The following is a 17,549-nucleotide window of genomic DNA, read 5'->3' on the forward strand; positions in this document are numbered from 1 at the left end:
ATAGATTGTTAAAGGAAAAGCATTTCCTTTTATGACCCTTCGGAACAAATAAAACTGAGAAGACTGATATCAGACTTTGTACCACTTGTTTTTTAATTAAACTAGGTCAAATGTGAACGTTTATTTGCTAGTTAACACGTGACAACAGAATTAAACATGTGTTGAAAATACTCAAACAAAAGCAGTATTAAAGAAGAAATATCGTTTCCAAATCCACTTTCCAGTAAATTCACTTTTTACTACTTATAGTATGATTTTTGTTTCATTTGACTATCTTTATTGACAAACGTTATGTATTAAATTGTTAGTTAATCACTTATTTATTGACAAAAAACTTTATTCTGAAACGTCCCTACGGATGAACCACTGTAGTTTCCGGTTAAATTGGTGGCGCATGCGCACACACATAACAGCGGCCGGTTGAGTCCAGACAGCTGTGCTGCGGAGCTCCGAGAAGCTGTGGAGAGGCCAGTTATTCAGCGTATCCGCACCCTTCGCTTTGGTCTACGAAATCTTGGATACGATCTCACTCACGGACGGCCTCCATTAGTCAAGTACACCAAGTAAAGAAAACAGTTTGATGACAAAGGTAAGACTTTGTAAATTCGAGCATGCCTAAGCTAACGTTAGCTTCATATAGCCAACACTTTATTATGACGCTGGTGGGCTGGTGTATTGTCATAAAAATGTTTATTTGAGAAGAAAGTAAGTCAATAATGATTTTATGAATATTACGTAAATTCAAATTGCCTATGCAAACAAGACTAAGTATAACCAGGGTGAATGAATGAATGACTGGGTCAACTGTTTGTTTATTTATAGGCGTTGTACACTATATGCAAACAAAGTATGTTATACTGCTGCGGTTTAGATGTCAGGAGGTTTTCTCTCTTCCTGAGAGAAATGTATCAAATGCATCATTATTGCATCATTATTTACAGTGTTTGTTAATTAATGTTTGACTCACATTATACAAATTCCACTGTACCATCACCGTTCAACTCTTATCTATGACCTGGGAGGCAAAAACTGGCCCCACGTCTCACGGTGAGCATGGATCATGTGCAGCAGGTCGAAGTTGGTTAAAATGAAAATACAATACATGCTTTCATGATGTCTCTGTATGGTTTACATGCAAAGATTATTTGTTTTTTAACCTAATCCCAAATGGAAAACTTTGTGGTAGTAAAAGTGGTTGCTTGATCATTCAGCCATTCATCATCATTATGATTAATTTGTTATTGCCTAAATATTAAGTCTTCTTTTTCATTTTTTTTTAAAGATTGGAGATGTGTGCTGCTGTGTATGTCTTGTCAACGGTAACGGGCTATGTGCTCACCTCTGCCCTGCTGTTAAAGTGTCCAAATCTTTTGCACCGGAAAAAGCGAGAGACCTTTGTCAGCAGACACATTTCGCATCGTGGAGGTAAATCGGTGGTCACTACATTTGTTTTCAGCATTTGTTATGTCTGATTTGTTTATTTGTCGCAATAATAACCCTGCACCAATATAAGCATGTGCTCTTGTATTACAGGCGCAGGTGAAAACCTGGAAAACACCATGGCAGCTTTCAAACAGTGAGTCATGACTACAGTCTTAATGACAAAGCTGCTGGTTTGTACGCATATGTTGCACAAAACGCATGCTTGTACATGTGATTATGGGCAGTGTGTGTGTGTCATCTGAGCTAGGAAGTGCGACCACTGTCTGTTTTGTTTATTGGTCACTTGGTCACACACGGGAACAATGGCAGCAGCATCATGGGTTATTATTCAAATCTTGGGTGACCAACTGCTTTTGTTGATAGAGAGGAAAGTTGATTACTGCATGATTTATTGAATGTGTTTGTTGTTTGTATAATAATATCACTGCTGGTTATTATTCATCAGTGACCCCTGTGCTAAAATGATTTCAGTATATATAACTTGTGTTGGTCCATTTCACGCAGTGCTGTGGCTATCGGCACGGACATGCTTGAGCTGGACTGCCACCTGACCAAAGATGAGCAGGTTGTGGTGTCGCATGATTCCAACTTGAGAAGGTCCTCAGGCCTCAATGCCCAAATCTGCAACATGCCTTATGCTGTGAGTTTTATGCACCGCAATACAGTAGCTCACATTTCTCTCTGATAAAATTATTGCAGTTTAATATTGAATTAATATTGAAACATTAAACAAATTAATTTTTTTAGTCAGTATTAACACTGGCTGAGTGAGTCCGACACAGTCCAGACAGGTCACCTGATTATGTCACATGATGACCTTTTGCCTGATTTTAAAAATAAATCTGAAAGTGGATTAAGTTTTGCTTACTTTTTCTGCTTTTGTTTCCTCTGAATTGTTACAAAGGTCAGCTCCATTGTTTGTATGTGTGACACTAAAATCCTAACTTTAGAAATGCGCATGTTTAAAGCTTTCAGAGAAAAATCCTGTCCTGAGGTGCATTTGCTGTTCTGGCTGTATATCCTGTTTGTTAACCGCTGCTTGTGTGCTGTTTTGCAGGAGCTTCCTCCATACCTCAGCAGGCTGGGTGTCACTTTTCAGAAGGGTGAGCATCACATACACCTAACCAACCATTCAAAAGTTTCATCACTTTGGATTATCAGTCATATCCAGATGTATTTTGTGCAACATTAGTAGTCTGTCCCTGAAACAAGTAGGTCATTGCTAGGTTTCTGTGTGTATATTCCACGTTTGCAAATGAACTATCAACTGCTGTGTCCTAGTGATGCATTTATCTGATGGCATTAGACGTTTTTACAATATAAACTGTTCGTACTGTTGAAGGAACAAAAAACACAGTCAGGTCAGTGTCAGGCTGTGTTTGTTTGACTTGTCCTTGTCTGTACAGAGTGTTACTGCGAGGGAGGAGAGGACAAACGTATCCCTCTCCTCAGTGACGTTTTCGATGCTTTTCCTAATACCCCTATCAACATTGACATTAAGACCAACAACGACACACTTATACAGAAGGTGTGTGTTTGTTTTCATTAGTGGTTTATAACCTTTGTGTATCAGAAAGTACACACACAGCGCTCTTTTCATCTTCGTAGGCAGAAGGGATTTGCAGATGACAGTTAATTTTTATTGAGCTTCTGTAATAATGACTTGCAGGTGTCTGAGATGGTTGTTCAGTATGACAGAGAGCATCTGACGGTGTGGGGCAATGCTAGCAACCAGATTGTCAAGAAGTGTTACAAAGAGGTAAATTAACTTGTGTTTAATCATTGAAAATTTAAGGACGGAGTTTTTGGGGGGAAATTTAGACTCACAACAACACTGATCATCATGAGTATATATAGTATATGAGTATAAATTGACTAATTAATCACCACCATAAATCATTCTGATCTGTGCTTGCATTTTTGTGCAGAACCCTCGTATTCCAGTGTTGTTCAGCTTTTCCAGAGTTCTGCAGCTTTTGGGCCTCTTCTACACCGGCCTTCTGCCCTTTGTTCCCCTCAAGGAGCAGTTTCTGGAGATCCCCATGCCCTCCATTATCTCCAAGTAAGGCTACACGTAACAAATAAAATAGACATGAGATGCATTTGCAGAGCATCTGGAAAAATATAAATGGATTACCAACGGGATCAAGGAGCCTTTGAAGTCATAAAACCATTCTTGGTGGGAAATCAAGAAACCTCAAAAGGACACACAGACACTTAGCACTACAAAGCATTTTTTCCAGATGAGGCTGACATTCTAAAAGCACTTGTAAAAACAAAGACCAACTAAACACAAGCATAAAAAGTGCAGCAAAACCAACTTTAAGAGGAGTTTCTTTAGGAGGAGGAGTCTTTGACGTGCATGAACCCATTGACATATTATCCCAGTCTGTTTATGGCTGTTAAACAACACTAGCTACACGCCCTCTTTAGTTCTGCTGCAGCTTATCTGGAAGATATAGCAGTTGCGCTACATTCCAACTCTGCTGAGTCTCAGTGGGAGGAAAAAGTATACAACAGGCGATAGCAGTAGGTCAGAGGTCACAGTTATTTTATTGGAGGAAGTGCTTTTTTTTAAATCCTCACTGTGAATCAGACAATGTGACAAAGGCCACAGTATACGTACATCATCATCATCATCATCAGGATTAAACTGTAAAAATGCTTCAAGACTATCTACCACAGGTAGAAAATTTGACACTAATCATGTCTTTAAAATCTTGAAGTTAATTAACATTGACAGTATGTTTCTGTCTATTGCTGTTTAGTCTGATCCACATCTTAGTAAATGTTGTTTTTACATTTTATCTATTTAAGCCATCATCTTTGACAGTCATTACCTCTATCATTCAACTAGTTGTTGCACTCTGATTGATTCATACTTGGATTTTTCTTTGTTTAGAATTTAGTTTAAACTTATCAGCCACATCTTGTGTTGTTTTCCTTTGACTAAAGGTATTTTACACTTTCAAATTCTGATTTTGAACATTGCATGATTCAGCCCACCCCTTAGCCCAGTAAATACAACACTTTACCAGTCGACTGTGTGGCCTTTCTGTTTCTGTTATCTGGTGCACAGTGCTGTTTGAAAGGTGATCTAACTTGCTAATTAATCCATTAAAATAAAAATTCACACCCATTGACTGTGGGGGGTGTGTTAATGCATCGTACGGATCAAGGTCATAGAGCAGATTATGTGCACTGAACATTCATTAGAGATTAAGTGATTTACTTTATAGCATTTATTTTAAGGCCTCGGATAAGAGGGGCAGTGGATTGTTACTGTGCATAAATATAACTACAATCTGCTCTGTTCTATCTGTTTTATATTCTTTTAGTCAGGAATCTTCGTTAAGTGTGTTGGGTGGTGTCTGTTTTAGTCGCTTTTATTATTAAGCAGTTGTTTTTTTGTTTTAAGGATTAATTTTCCTAGAACACGTGTTGCATCTGTCCATTCAAAGGCTGTAGGTTGTGGTTTTTACTAGTAAAAGAACGTGATCATTTTACACCTCAGTTAGCCAGCAACTATAAAACTGAGGAAACACGAGTGGATTCCTTGACAAATGTCTGCTCTTCATAATTAAGAGTTTTGTTTACCACATCTGGGACCTTTCTCTTTGTTTCATGATTTTGCAGGCTTGAAGATCCAAACACAATAACAAGAAGTCAGCGATTTATGGCCTGGCTGGCAGACACGTAAGTCACTCATTCACCCAAAGATTTCTCCAAATCTTTTTTTTTTTAATTTCAGATATGATAAATCTGTAGATGTTTGAATCTCAGAGTTTTTTTCCATTCATTCCTCTATAGCTGTTTTTTTCAAATTGAGTACTTCTTCATATGTATTTCAGTTGATATGTATGATTGTTTATTAGCGGTGGTGATTTTGGATATTGGTGATTAATATGAAAACCTTTACATTCTCACAGCTCCACTACGCTTTACTCTAACTGATGAGCATTTCTTTGTTCCTTGCAGTTTGCTGATGAGGAAAGCTCTGTTCAACCATCTAACTGCTCGGGGAATACAGGTAAACCAGTCAACATGCATGCTCTACAGTAACATTCAACATTTAAATGCACATCTTGTAGAAGTAAGAATGACCAGTGACCCTTCATCTATTAAATCAAAGTATTAAAGTGTTTATTTTATTTCCAGTGTATATTACACTACAGAGGCTTTTTACACATTACTGTATCCAGTGTTGACATATACATAGCTTGGAGCCACTGGATTACAGAACTGTGTCAAGGTTAAGTCACTGTAACTCTTATGTTTCCTTCTGCGAATCACTGAAAAATGTTCCATAGTAAAGTATAATATATCAATGTCACAAGCAGAGAGCTGTTTGTTGTAGCTTCAGTGTTATTCTGTAGTTAAGAGACATGACTGTGAAATGTTCAAGGTTCCTCCAAAAATAGGTCAGAGGGACTTGAACAGTGCTATTAGAGTACAGAGGCATTCTCAGGCCTAGTGTGAGTTTCATTGCTGTGTGATGTGTGTGTTTCAACTCTACAAGTGTTGCATCTGGTTACAGGTGTACATTTGGGTACTGAACGACGACGAGGACTTCCAGAGGGCATTTGACTTGGGAGCTACAGGCATTATGACAGATTTTCCCACCAAGCTTAAAGACTTCATGGACAGGAATGGCATGTCTAATCCCCAGTGACCTGCCAAAATCTACCTCACCCAAGCCCCACCGTGACGCGCCCACTTTAACTGAACGCATTCCAGCAGAGCTGCTCTCACAACGAGCACTGCAGTGAATATGGATCTTCTGCATCAAGGAACCTTGTTCTGCTGGTAACACAACTTTTAAATCACGCATAATCCTTGTAAAGTCACATACCATGTCTGCTTTGAACAGATGCAGTGTGTGTTGGCGTTGTGTTTTTTGCAAGTTCTTTGACCCTTTGCTGCACTATTAGACACCTGCACATACATACGCACAACATTAGAAGATTCTTATTTGTGTTACAGAGTTATTTATGTACACAATATTTTAGAGGATACCTGTAAAAACGGCAGAAAATGAAATGAAATCTATTTGAAACCTAGTGTTTACGAGTCTTACCAGTCTTCTGTACCATAATATGTTTATGGTGTTTGACTTGAAACACTTTTTACTACAGTAAAGACTTGATGTTTTTTTTTTTTGTTTGTTACATTTGACATTTTTCATGTGTTGGCCCCAGTGAATACACCAGCAGCTGTTACTTGATGCATGAAAGTAATGCTAAATCTCCAGCTGCTTTATGGTGTTCTGAGGATTGTCTGTCATTTATAAATGCAATAATCTAAGCTCCTTGGTGAAATTTTATGTTAGTGTAAAAGGATATATGTTAGCTCTCAGCTCCACTGAAGCACATTAGTTTTAGACAATAAAAATGCAGAATGCTACATATTTATTAAAAATTAGAGCTATGACAAATTCAGTGTACCACTATGTGAAAACACTGTTTTTAAATGTTTGTCTCCAAATACAGTGTGTTCCATGTTGTATAGCTGTGTCTACTTTATGTGTAGTTGATTAGTCTCTGTTTTTTTTGGTGTAATATGTACTTTGTTTGAAATGACAGGGCATAGATTATTCATGCATTAATTAAGAGACATTTTGCACAAAATAAGAAACGTATGTCTCATATTTTTTTACCTGTGTTAAAGTGATTACAATTGTATGAATAGTTATATGCTCAGCAGATTTCTGGGTAATACTCTACATTTTGTGATCAGTTAAATGGAAAAGTGTTAAAAAGGAGCAGGGATGAATGTATTGTGTATATAGTTTGTTGCTGATCTGTAAAATGTGGTTTGTTGTAAGTGTAGCCTGAGATTTTCTTGTTTTGATAAGACTTCTCTATCCAAAATCGTTCTTTACACATCTGTCCATTCACAGTCTATATTGCACATACTGTATTAATGAATAAACTCTATATTTGTTTTGATAAAATGTGTTGTGTTTTTATGAGTGTGCATTTATGTTTACTCAATGAAATGAATATTTCTTAAGATGATGTATCTCAATATGTTGAGTTAAACAGAACAACAATAGTGTGTGGACCCTGGCGTGGGTCTCAAACAATTTGTTTGAGTTCACATTAAATTGATTGGTATATAGATTGTGTGGATAGATAGATAGAGTTGTCGTTTATACATATATTTTCTTTTTAAACTTATGTACATTATATTAATCACCCAGTGACGGACAGGAGGTGGCGCCATACACTGGGTGGATTAAAGAAGCTCTCATTATAGAAACGGTAATATAGCTCATTCCTTCAGTGTTCTGTCAAATGAAGATCATAATAGAAACACTACGCTCCTTTATAAACTCTTGCGCCAACCAGTGGCCTTTTTTAAACTCTACCTATGAATGTGGACTCAAAGCTACCAGAATTCTTCCTAGAAAGTCCAGTGAATAGCTTAGATTGCAGTGAGCTGATTGGTTAGTCGTTTTCATTTTTGGCCAATACCCACAGTGTTGCTATGCTTTATCTCTATGCTTATTGGGTGGCGTGGCTGTCATTTATACAACAAAGCTAAGCTAAGATATCGAGATAGCTCCCGTCGTCCTGAGAAGGGGTTTATGTTCCTTAGTTTGCTGATGTCTCATGAATGCAAACTTGTTACTGACCACGATCAAATAATCTTGGCGTCATTCACCCATAGTTGAATCTTAGAAAGAAGCAGTGTTGCAATGTGTACAAAAGTATATAACAATTGTTAAAATAAAGAGCTGCTAAAGCTAATCTTGACTTTGATTGTGTCTTACAGTCTGTGAAAAGGCATTTCCCCCTGAAGATGAGGCAACATCGCTAATGGACGTCACACAGCATTTTAAATTACTACAATGAATTTATATTCACTATCATAAAGGAATACAAAAAATGGTCGAAAGTACAATTTAACTGTTGTTGTACTGAGCATGCGCGCAACGCCTCGTTGACAATATTATTTATACACAAACTTGCGTAAAATAGTAGTATACATAATATTTACTCAGTTAAGACAACAAAACGTTTAAACATAAAGACCAAACACTGCAAATACACCGTGGCCTGTAAAGTTTTTTACGAGCACGGAAGTAGTGGGAGGTGAGTGCTCTCGCTCCGGCTGTTTCGCCACTCTCTCCCTGCCTGCTCTTAACTCGGCTGGGCATCATTGCGCGTCAAAACATTGCGTCTCTGCAGGACCATCCAGGGTCGGAGAGGAGAGCAAATTTGCCTGGGAGGGAATGAAAACAGGCTTTTAGGGTTGGCACTGCCACGAGGAAAACGGGGAGGCGCGACGTTCTCTAGGCCACGCGGAGATCCGTTTTTTTCCCTTCCAAAGGTAAAAGTATTTGCGTTATTTTTCCACTGCTGCATTTGTTGTTACGCACTGTTTTCATAACGCTCCACAAAGTCTATAGCATCATCCAGGCACAAGATATCTAGTTTCCAACTGAGGTAACTTTTACCACAGGCCTATGTGCTTTAACAGTATGATAACAATACAAGTTTATGGTTTTGTGTCCTGACAACACAGATAAGATGATGACGAGAACTATGTTTCGTGTGTGGATTGAATGGTGTCTTGAATGGGATGCTGATGCCAACCGTGCTGTGCGCCCACAGCAGCTACTGCTTATCGTTAGTTTTGTGGTGGAAGTCCTGCACATATGCGCCATAGTCCCTGCGCCACGCGCACGTCAGCAATCAATGCGGATTATCATGTAATGCGCTCGTGTGTACATAAAGTGTGACGGCAATCACCTGATTCTCATCGATCCATCAAAGTCAATGCAGATGTTAGAGATTTTCACAGCGGGCGGTGCGTGTGCGCGTGTGCGCGCGTGCGTGTGCGTGTACACGCACGCCTGTTTTCATTGCCGAGCTCAGGCATCCCCGCCATCTGTGCACTGTGTGGTGACTGAAGTTCTGCCCCAGATAAAGTGCGCCACTGCCTGTAACCTAATTCACGTCAGCGACCACGCATGCGGACGGACCGTGGACATTTTAAAATCAAAACACTAGCGTGAGTGCACGCATGCGGGCAGCTCAGGATCAACCCCCCCCCCCGTCGAGTCACACCCCCGCATCATTTTCCATCTGCATGGAGATGCTGTAGGTGCCGTATTGATCGTCACGCCTGGCGCTCATGGGACGCACGTCATAGAGTTACAGACCCTGTAATAAGATGCTGTACATACTGGACGTGTGTGCACAAACAGCAGATTGGTAAAGTCTGTTATGAGTTGTCGTCACACCGCCCACTTTGCGGCTTGTGTGACACTCAACCATGCGAGGAGGACTGTATGGAGATAAAATCACAATGAACAAGCAAAAAAAAAAAAAGTCACACACAAGTCAGTGATGTCATCCTGCTCTTTGCAGTGTAACGCTGAATGAGGATGTGGATGAAAGTACATGAAGTACAGAAAGTGTGTCAGTGCAGCTGGACACACACCCTCCGGTGGTGGAGGGACACGCTCTGCGTTTCCCTCCGTCTTTTTCACTTCTCTCTGACACACTGTCATCTTCTCCTCCCTCGTATCGATTCCCTCCTGTTGCCAGAAGCAGCAGCAGCAGCGGCATCAGAGCATTACATAACAAAGGTTTGTTGTTTTCTTCAGTGTTTGGACACAAGGGCCCTCGTCTTTCGCGACGACACCCAGAAATGACCTGAACGGGAGCGGCTCGGTGACCTCCACCGGCTTTGATGTCGCGTCTCGCCGTCGCAGCCTGGAGTTCAGAGATTGGCGCGTCGGTCAGCTGATCAGTTGTGCAGCTCGTTGCTCCGTTTGCTGGGAGACTGATTCACTGGCGTTTTACAAGAGTCCTCGTTGCCACAAACAACGCTGCAATCGCAAAAAAAAAAAGACTCGCAAGAGCGTCAGTGTCACCGAGACCGGCGTGGTCTTGGTTGCTGATGGTGGTTGTTGGTCCTTAAACACATCATGGACCGTGCAGCATGTTCTGCTGGTGCCTTTACCCTAAGTGACCTGAGTGCAAACGCAGTAGCAGCTTTAAAGAAGCTTACATTTAATGTAATTGCATTTGAAGCTTAGATTCCTGGATTACCTCCAGTATTTAAAACCTGTTACTATGAATTAATCGGACTGGGGTAATTGCAAGGTTTTGTTACGTATAAAAATATATAGAAAACACACACTTTTCCCAAAGTTCATTTTGGTGTCGTTGAGTAACTGTCCGTTAACAATAAAATGTCCAATAATTTTCAGGATAAATGATACACATCAGACAAAAGATGATAATGTGCATTGTCTTAAACTATAATAAACAATTAAAAAAAGGGACTAAATGCTTAAGCAGTTTTCCAGTTAGATGCCGTAACTAATCTGAGCACACATCAGTCCTGAGTGGTGGAAAACAGTAGGACAAACACCTAAGAGGGGTGGATGCTGCACAAACGTTTGGTTCTCAGACCCGAGGAGCAAGACGATAAACACGCTCTGGGTTAAACATCACTCTGTGTGTGTGTGTGTGTGTGTGTGTGTGTGTGTGTGTGTGTGTGTGTGTGTGTGTGTGTGTGTGTGTGTGTGTGTGTGTGTGTGTGTGTGTGTGTCAGGGGTCAGCTCTGGCGACTGCACTGAGTGTGTCTTTGTGCCCCCGTCCCACACTGCTGGCACTGAGTCAGGAGAAAGAACACAAGGGCACGTCTCACTGCCTTATTTATTTTTATCTCCTTGTTCGTCCTATCAGCGCCGCAGCCTTTATCGGACTCCATCTGACGCTAAAAACAATCTGAGCACTAATGTAAAGAGCTCTCTCTCTCTCTCTCTCTCTCTCTCTCTCTCTCTCTCTCTCTCTCTCTATGTTGCCCTGAACTCACCTTCTGCTCCCATTCAAGATTTCCCACAATTCAGTAGAGGCAAAAGAGAGCGATGGAGACGACATCTTGTGCAGCTTCGACCACAGCTCATAAAAAAGTAAAGTTAAACAGCACAAGGTCTCAGTAAACTACAAAAACATATCGTTACAACATTTGTGCCGCGGGGGAAATAACACTGGACGGAACTTTGCCATTAGTCAGAGTTTGTGTTTGCAGCGGCACAGCTCCCGTGCTGAACGCGCAATTAATTTCACATTGAGCAATAAAACGAGAGCGATTTTAATTGCGCCATGAGATAGAGACCACAGTCCTTGCACCACTTGGTTCATCCTGCACAGTTAGTCAAAACACGCCCGCGTCCTCGCGGCCCTGAGCCCCGGCTTTGCTAATCTTCTCAGTCACTGGGCCGCCCCAGCGCAAGTATTTTAAGGGCCCGTCTATTTGGATATCATGGAGCGAGCGCGGCATGATCCCCGCAGTTGTGCTTGGCTAAGCAGCTTATCTCTGCAGCCTCGCAGACTTAAACACAGAATGTGAGCCCGCACCGCTGCCTCAGAAGGTCCGCACTCAACCAGCGCCCGAACGGGCCACCCGTAACCCGACGCAGCTTTTATTGGAGTTTACGGATTCGAGGCATATTTCCATGTGGACGGACGGAGTCTGCGCCGCTTCAGGTCATTTCACAGTAATTGTGCCGCTAACGTGATCCGTTCTATAGAGATGGGGCTGGATGGGAACCCGGTGTCACAGAATCCTGGCACCGAATCAGGTCCAGATTTGTGGTGAAGTGGTGCTTTCCCGTGTGCTGGAGACCAGGTTTGAAGGGACCTCCAGTCTGGGACACGGGCTCGTTAATGACGCATGAGGCCTCGTCCCACAGACACAAGCAGCCGGTGGATTCTCTGAACTCAGAATTTACCCACCGTCCCGTCTGCTGCGTCCAGGTGTTTCGCCTCCCGACCCATCGCCCACCACGGCCCTCACCTGTGTGTTGCGGTGCTTCCCTTGTGAGCCGACCTGGGCTGGCAGTCCCTTCTTGCACCGCCCGCCAACCCCGCCCATGGTCAGGATGACGCGCTCCAAGACCTTCCAGGCGTACCTGCCGAGCTGCCACCGCACGTACAGCTGCATCCACTGCCGAGCTCACCTGGCCAACCACGACGAGCTCATCTCCAAGGTAAACCTCACAGTAGCCCATGAAGCACAAATTGTGACAGGAGCCCCAGGTATTCTCCTCACGCGTGTCTTCTTGCCTCCGCAGTCGTTCCAGGGCAGCCAGGGCCGAGCCTACCTGTTCAACTCAGTGTGAGTATCAGCCGCCTCCCACCCGCGTGACCGTTAGTTTGAATGGTGCCCCCCCCCCCCCCCCCACCCCGGGGGCCCGCTGGTCTTTCGGGCTGCGTTTTAAACTTCCTTCTCTCTGCCCCTGCTTGCGTCTCCCCCCCCCCCCCCCCCCTCCCACAGGGTGAACGTCGGGTGCGGCCCCGCCGAGGAGAGGGTTCTGCTCACGGGCCTGCACGCCGTGGCAGATATCTACTGTGAGAACTGCAAGACGACGCTGGGGTGGAAATACGTAAGTGCCCTCGGCTGATTCGGTGCATGCGAGGTGAGAACTGGGAGCGCACCTTGATTTCATTCGCCCCGATTGTGCTCAGACTGAAATAGGACTAGAATAAAACTAGAATGAAAAACCCTTTTCCTCGCGATCGACCCCCAGTGACCCGGCTTCAGGCTCCCATCTGGGGGGTGTTGGGGGGGGGGGGGGGTCTATTCCTGTCGGCACCACACAAGGCTGAGGAAACGCAGCTCCAGATCACTGACGTCGCGCTGCCGCTAATACGAGCTGCAGCCGCGTCGGCTTTCTGCAGCGGTCAGCGTTACGCCCAGAGGCTCGACCCACTGCACTTTTACTCCCAGACACCTGATAACCTGCTTCTGCAGCAAGACGAGGCCCGGCTGCCCCCGCCCCCCCAGCGAACCCTCGACTAGAGTTGCCTGTGGGTCACGTCCCGTTCAGGAGGTTTTCGGTTGCGCGCCGAGCGAGTCGCGTGTTGCAGCCCTGTGGCCGCTCATTCCTGCCCGTGTCTGGTGAGCTGCGCCTCTGCAGGCTCCTGTGTGCTTCACCAGCTGACGGTTATACAAGCAGCTCCCGTAGACGCGCATGCACGCCGGGACCGGGTCTAGGATGCTCATTCGGCTGCAGAAACGACCCTGAGCGTTTCCTTCTCCCCGACGGTATATCATCCCACCCCGTCACATAAATAAGCGGGACTTCAACGTCTCTTGCTTTGCCCCCCGACAGGAGCACGCGTTCGAGAGCAGTCAGAAGTACAAAGAGGGCAAGTTCATCATCGAGCTGGCCCACATGATCAAGGACAACGGCTGGGACTGAGCGGCCGGGAGATGACTGCAGCAGCAACGGGGAGCAGGGGCAGGGCGGATGAGGGGAAGGGAGGGAGGGACGGGGGAGGGGTGGGGGGGGGGTGTAATGGGTGAGTGTGTGACTTTGGCTGGACTGATTGATCATTAACCTCAGTAACTCTCTGCCCATCTCTCCCTACCACACCTCTACTTGATGTAAACACACACACACGCACACACACACACACACACACACACACACACACACACACACACACACACACACACACCTCGAGGTCCCAGACTGGGCAGGCTTGTGCGCAGCTAGCAGGACTAGGTGACTGGCCAGCAACGGTAGAGAGAGAGAACAAGTGCAGAAACTCGATTTTCAAAAACGTACGCGACCTTCATGCTTTGAGACATCCTCCTCGTGTGACCTTGTCCAATAATAATAATGATGATGTTAAAATGTCTTACTACTGGCTCATCCAGCCGCTGCCCGGTTCACTGGCCTTGGTTGAAGAGCTGACAGGCATTTATTGAGTCCCAGCAGGACGGAGGTGACCTCAGACGATTAGAGCAAATCTGGCTCTAGTCTGAGACCTGGCACCAAGGCTGAGGCACATGGATGTTGGGCTATGCGTGGGGGGGGGGCAGGGATCTCTGCCCACCAGGCCACTCACTCAACACAGTGGGGAGGGGGAAGCTCCTGATCCGGTTATGCAGTGGCCTGGACGGCCTCTGGCCGCGGTCCAGTCCGCGTCTTGCCAGCGATGCAGCTCAGCTCAGGACGGGGCAGGATTGGCTTACAGTGAAACAGATACAGGCCGCAGCCACCGGCTCGTCCTAAAAGCTTGCAGAAATTTGCCCTCGCAGCAGCCGAGCAGCACCCTTAAGTCCGGCGTCAGCGAACGCACCGCCGCGGCCGCCTTCGGGTCTCCCAGGGGCCCGTGGGCCAGAATCAAAGGGCAACACTGGGAGGATGCAGATAGTAAATATACGTGAGTTAGTTTAGTCTGTGTTTGAGGTCTGTTTATACCTATGATGCATAGGTATAAGTAGAAATACAATGCATATCTCTGAGTCTGAGGTGACTGTTTAAGCGTTGTTACACAGATGCTACTGTCTCGCAGGAAACACATGGTGAAGCCGTGTACTGTAGTGATTCCTCTGTTGTTCCTGAACGCCCAGCGTGTCGTCGTCTTGACCTTTGCTCCTGTTTTGAGGAATAGATTGCAACGAATGTTCCAGGTTTTCCGGTGGAGACGCCTTGATGGTAACCTGCCTCCACTAAGGCCAGGGTCCGACCCTAAAGTGCTGGATGCGTTCCTCTCTGGTGGTGAGAGAATACGTCATAGACCCCCCCCCCCCCTCGTGAAAACGCCACGTTTTTCTGCATGCACGACTTCATGTTGGAAGTTTTCCACCACGTTTTCCCCTCTTTGTGCTCGGTGCTCCTTGTGTTTTTCGTGGAAATGACACTGCGTATTCCGGTTGCAATCTCGTAGTGTGATTCGGCGTTCATGCGTTTGCATCTCGCCCCGACGGCTCTGGGCGCCGCCCCGCGTTGCGTCCGAGCCTCCGCTGAGAGCTGCTCTGTGACTGTGTGACGTTAAACCCAGCGCAACCAAAGAACCCGACCGCTACCAATAAATTGACCAAACCGAAATGTCATTTTGCTTGGGCAAAGTGTGAAACCAGGGGGTGTGTGAGTAAAGCTGAAGCCAAGGCTGTGGGAAGCCTGCGCTCTATTTAAGCATTATGATTTTGGAAACAAAGATCTTAATATATGAATATATTCTATTTACTGTATTCACCACGAGGATTACCATTCACGTCAACCTCTGTGTTACATACTGTAAATAGTGTTAATGTATTGTGTTTTATCTATGATCCATATGATGATGAATGAATCTGATTCCGGTCACGTCATGCTTTCTTTCTTGTACCCCACATTGGCTGTACGATACTACTTTTTTACTGAAAATGTTTCGATTTTAGAGTCTTTTGTAAAACAGGATGCTGATGTTGACTACATGTCACTGGATCTTCATCTAATAAAATGCACCTTGGTATCTGTATGCGATATTGCATTTGTTTGGGCAATAGATCAGTTGCAGTTGGGAGGGAGCAGACACAGGTAGTTAAAGAGACGAAGATAAGCTTCAATTAAAAATAGTCAAACTAATGAGAAAATTTAGTGGATTCAAAGAGTAGTTTAGCTTGAACTACATACTCTGATGCTAAAAGCAGTATGTTTTTATCGGGTCTCACTTCTGTAAATGAGTAACCCACACTGTGACAGGCACCGTGTTCCATCAGATGACTTTTCCTGGTCCCCATGGTAACAAGTGCATCATCTGTTACTATATGGGGATCACGATGAACAACAAGAGCAGCGGCAGCTCTCTGCCTGACGTCGCTTTGACCCAGGATGATGCTGGTGCTGTTTACGGTGAGGCCTGGTTTGACGTGTGTGTGTGTGTGTGTGTGTGTGTGTGTGTGTGTGTGTGTGTGTGTGTGTGTGTGTGTGTGTGTGTGCGCGCAGAAGGGTGGGTGGCATGAAGAAGAGTCACACCTGTTAGTCATGCATTAATCAAGCTGCTTGTCACGTTTACTTCTCCTCTCGCCCCCGTCCCTCTCGTTTCTTGCTTTCTTTCTTTCACTTCATCCTCATTCATCATCCCTCCTCTCCTCTCTCCTCTCCTCCCGTCTGTCCTCTGTCCTCCTCTGCCCGTCCCTGTAGAGCTGTTTCCAGTGATCCTCCTGGGATGCTTTTCTCTCTCTCTCTCTCTCTCTCTCTCGTCACTCTCCGTCTCTCCTCTCATCTCTCTCTCTCTCTCTCTCTCTCTCTCTCTCTCTCTCTCTCTCTCTCTCTCTCTCTCTCTCTCTCTCTCTCTGTCCGACTTGGCTAACCCACTCCAAATCTCACTGCAGCAGATGGTGCCGTGTTTGCATTGGGCTGGGTCTCCTAGCAACCTCGTCTCTCCTTCCTAAAGCAGCAGAGGAGTTGGTGTCGGGCTCTGTCTGGGTCTCCGTGCCCACCGTGCTCTGTCTCTGACTGATCTGCCCGGCTGCCGCTATCCGTGTTTACATCTGTACCTCGCTCTCCCTCTCTCTCTCTCTCTCTCTCTCTCCTATGCATAAGTAGGGCACAGGGGCTGACTGTCTGGGTTACTATACATGCATAATGATCAGTTTGATGTTCAGGGGCAAAGCAGGACACAAATACTGTGGCCACTGCCTCCCCACACAGAATACAGTATGTGATTTGTACCCTGACCTACATTTTGCTGATGCTCGCTGATGTTGTGATGGCAACAAAATATCACATCTGGGTTGCAATTTAAGTCCATTTGCATTTAAAGCCACCAAAAAGCTTTTGGTTTTCTATTTACGCCCAAACGAACGCCCACATTCTCCTCCTTATAACATGCTATGTACGTGTTATGTTTATGTTTCACTGTATGAACCTCAAAAGGAACAATCCTGTTTTTGCTACAGGTGCAATAAACAAAGCAAAAAGACAAATATTTGCCAAACAATATCAATATTATTTGTTATTTGTTCACATGTTCATCACATGTGTAGCTGTTGAGCAGCACAGTCACGCTGGGTTATCATTTATCATGCGTGAAGTAAAAACACTTTAATGTCACCCCGGGAAAGAGGCAAGAAGAGCGGGCGCCACAAACCACTGACGCTTCTACCGCTGATTCATTGCTTTAATTTACTTTTCCAGCTGCAGAACACAGGCAGCGCAAAGGGTTCTCCCTGAAATCTGTTGACTTGGAGCCCAAACAAACACCACCCACTGCTTCACGAGCGCCTTGAATAATCCTCGTCACTAAAATGCTCCGCCGCGCACCTCAGCGATATCAGATATTGGCGATCGATAGGGAAGCGCA

At 44.6% G+C, this 17,549-nt stretch overlaps 2 protein-coding genes across 2 annotated transcripts; both read left to right on the forward strand.

Annotated features, from left to right (window-relative positions):
• The first annotated feature begins 393 nt into the window (after positions 1 to 393).
• Positions 394 to 7,399, forward strand: gdpd1 (glycerophosphodiester phosphodiesterase domain containing 1). Its single transcript, XM_029172556.3, has 11 exons — positions 394 to 589; positions 1,283 to 1,425; positions 1,534 to 1,576; positions 1,948 to 2,083; positions 2,501 to 2,546; positions 2,850 to 2,971; positions 3,113 to 3,202; positions 3,372 to 3,505; positions 5,080 to 5,139; positions 5,422 to 5,473; positions 5,981 to 7,399. Exons 2-11 carry the CDS (start codon positions 1,290 to 1,292, stop codon positions 6,113 to 6,115), a joined length of 954 nt encoding a protein of 317 aa, XP_029028389.1. The 5' UTR covers positions 394 to 589; positions 1,283 to 1,289; the 3' UTR covers positions 6,116 to 7,399.
• Positions 7,400 to 8,576: 1,177 nt separating this feature from the next.
• On the forward strand, positions 8,577 to 15,722 carry ypel2b (yippee-like 2b). Its single transcript, XM_029172557.3, has 5 exons — positions 8,577 to 8,778; positions 12,225 to 12,457; positions 12,542 to 12,585; positions 12,745 to 12,853; positions 13,583 to 15,722. Exons 2-5 carry the CDS (start codon positions 12,341 to 12,343, stop codon positions 13,670 to 13,672), a joined length of 360 nt encoding a protein of 119 aa, XP_029028390.1. The 5' UTR covers positions 8,577 to 8,778; positions 12,225 to 12,340; the 3' UTR covers positions 13,673 to 15,722.
• Positions 15,723 to 17,549: the final 1,827 nt, after the last annotated feature.

This window comes from Betta splendens, chromosome 13, assembly GCF_900634795.4.
Source record: "Betta splendens chromosome 13, fBetSpl5.4, whole genome shotgun sequence".
NCBI lineage: Eukaryota > Metazoa > Chordata > Actinopteri > Anabantiformes > Osphronemidae > Betta > Betta splendens.

Bases quoted from the DNA above. Each gene is read 5' to 3' on its own strand.
- gdpd1 (XM_029172556.3), top strand. From the start codon at position 1,290: ATGTGTGCTGCTGTGTATGTCTTGTCAACGGTAACGGGCTATGTGCTC. The intron at 3,506-5,079 runs GTAAGGCTACAC...ATGATTTTGCAG, and splicing joins ATGCCCTCCATTATCTCCAA to GCTTGAAGATCCAAACACAA. The intron at 5,474-5,980 runs GTAAACCAGTCA...ATCTGGTTACAG, and splicing joins TAACTGCTCGGGGAATACAG to GTGTACATTTGGGTACTGAA.
- ypel2b (XM_029172557.3), top strand. From the start codon at position 12,341: ATGGTCAGGATGACGCGCTCCAAGACCTTCCAGGCGTACCTGCCGAGC. The intron at 12,458-12,541 runs GTAAACCTCACA...TTGCCTCCGCAG, and splicing joins ACGACGAGCTCATCTCCAAG to TCGTTCCAGGGCAGCCAGGG. The intron at 12,586-12,744 runs GTGAGTATCAGC...CCCCTCCCACAG, and splicing joins GCCTACCTGTTCAACTCAGT to GGTGAACGTCGGGTGCGGCC.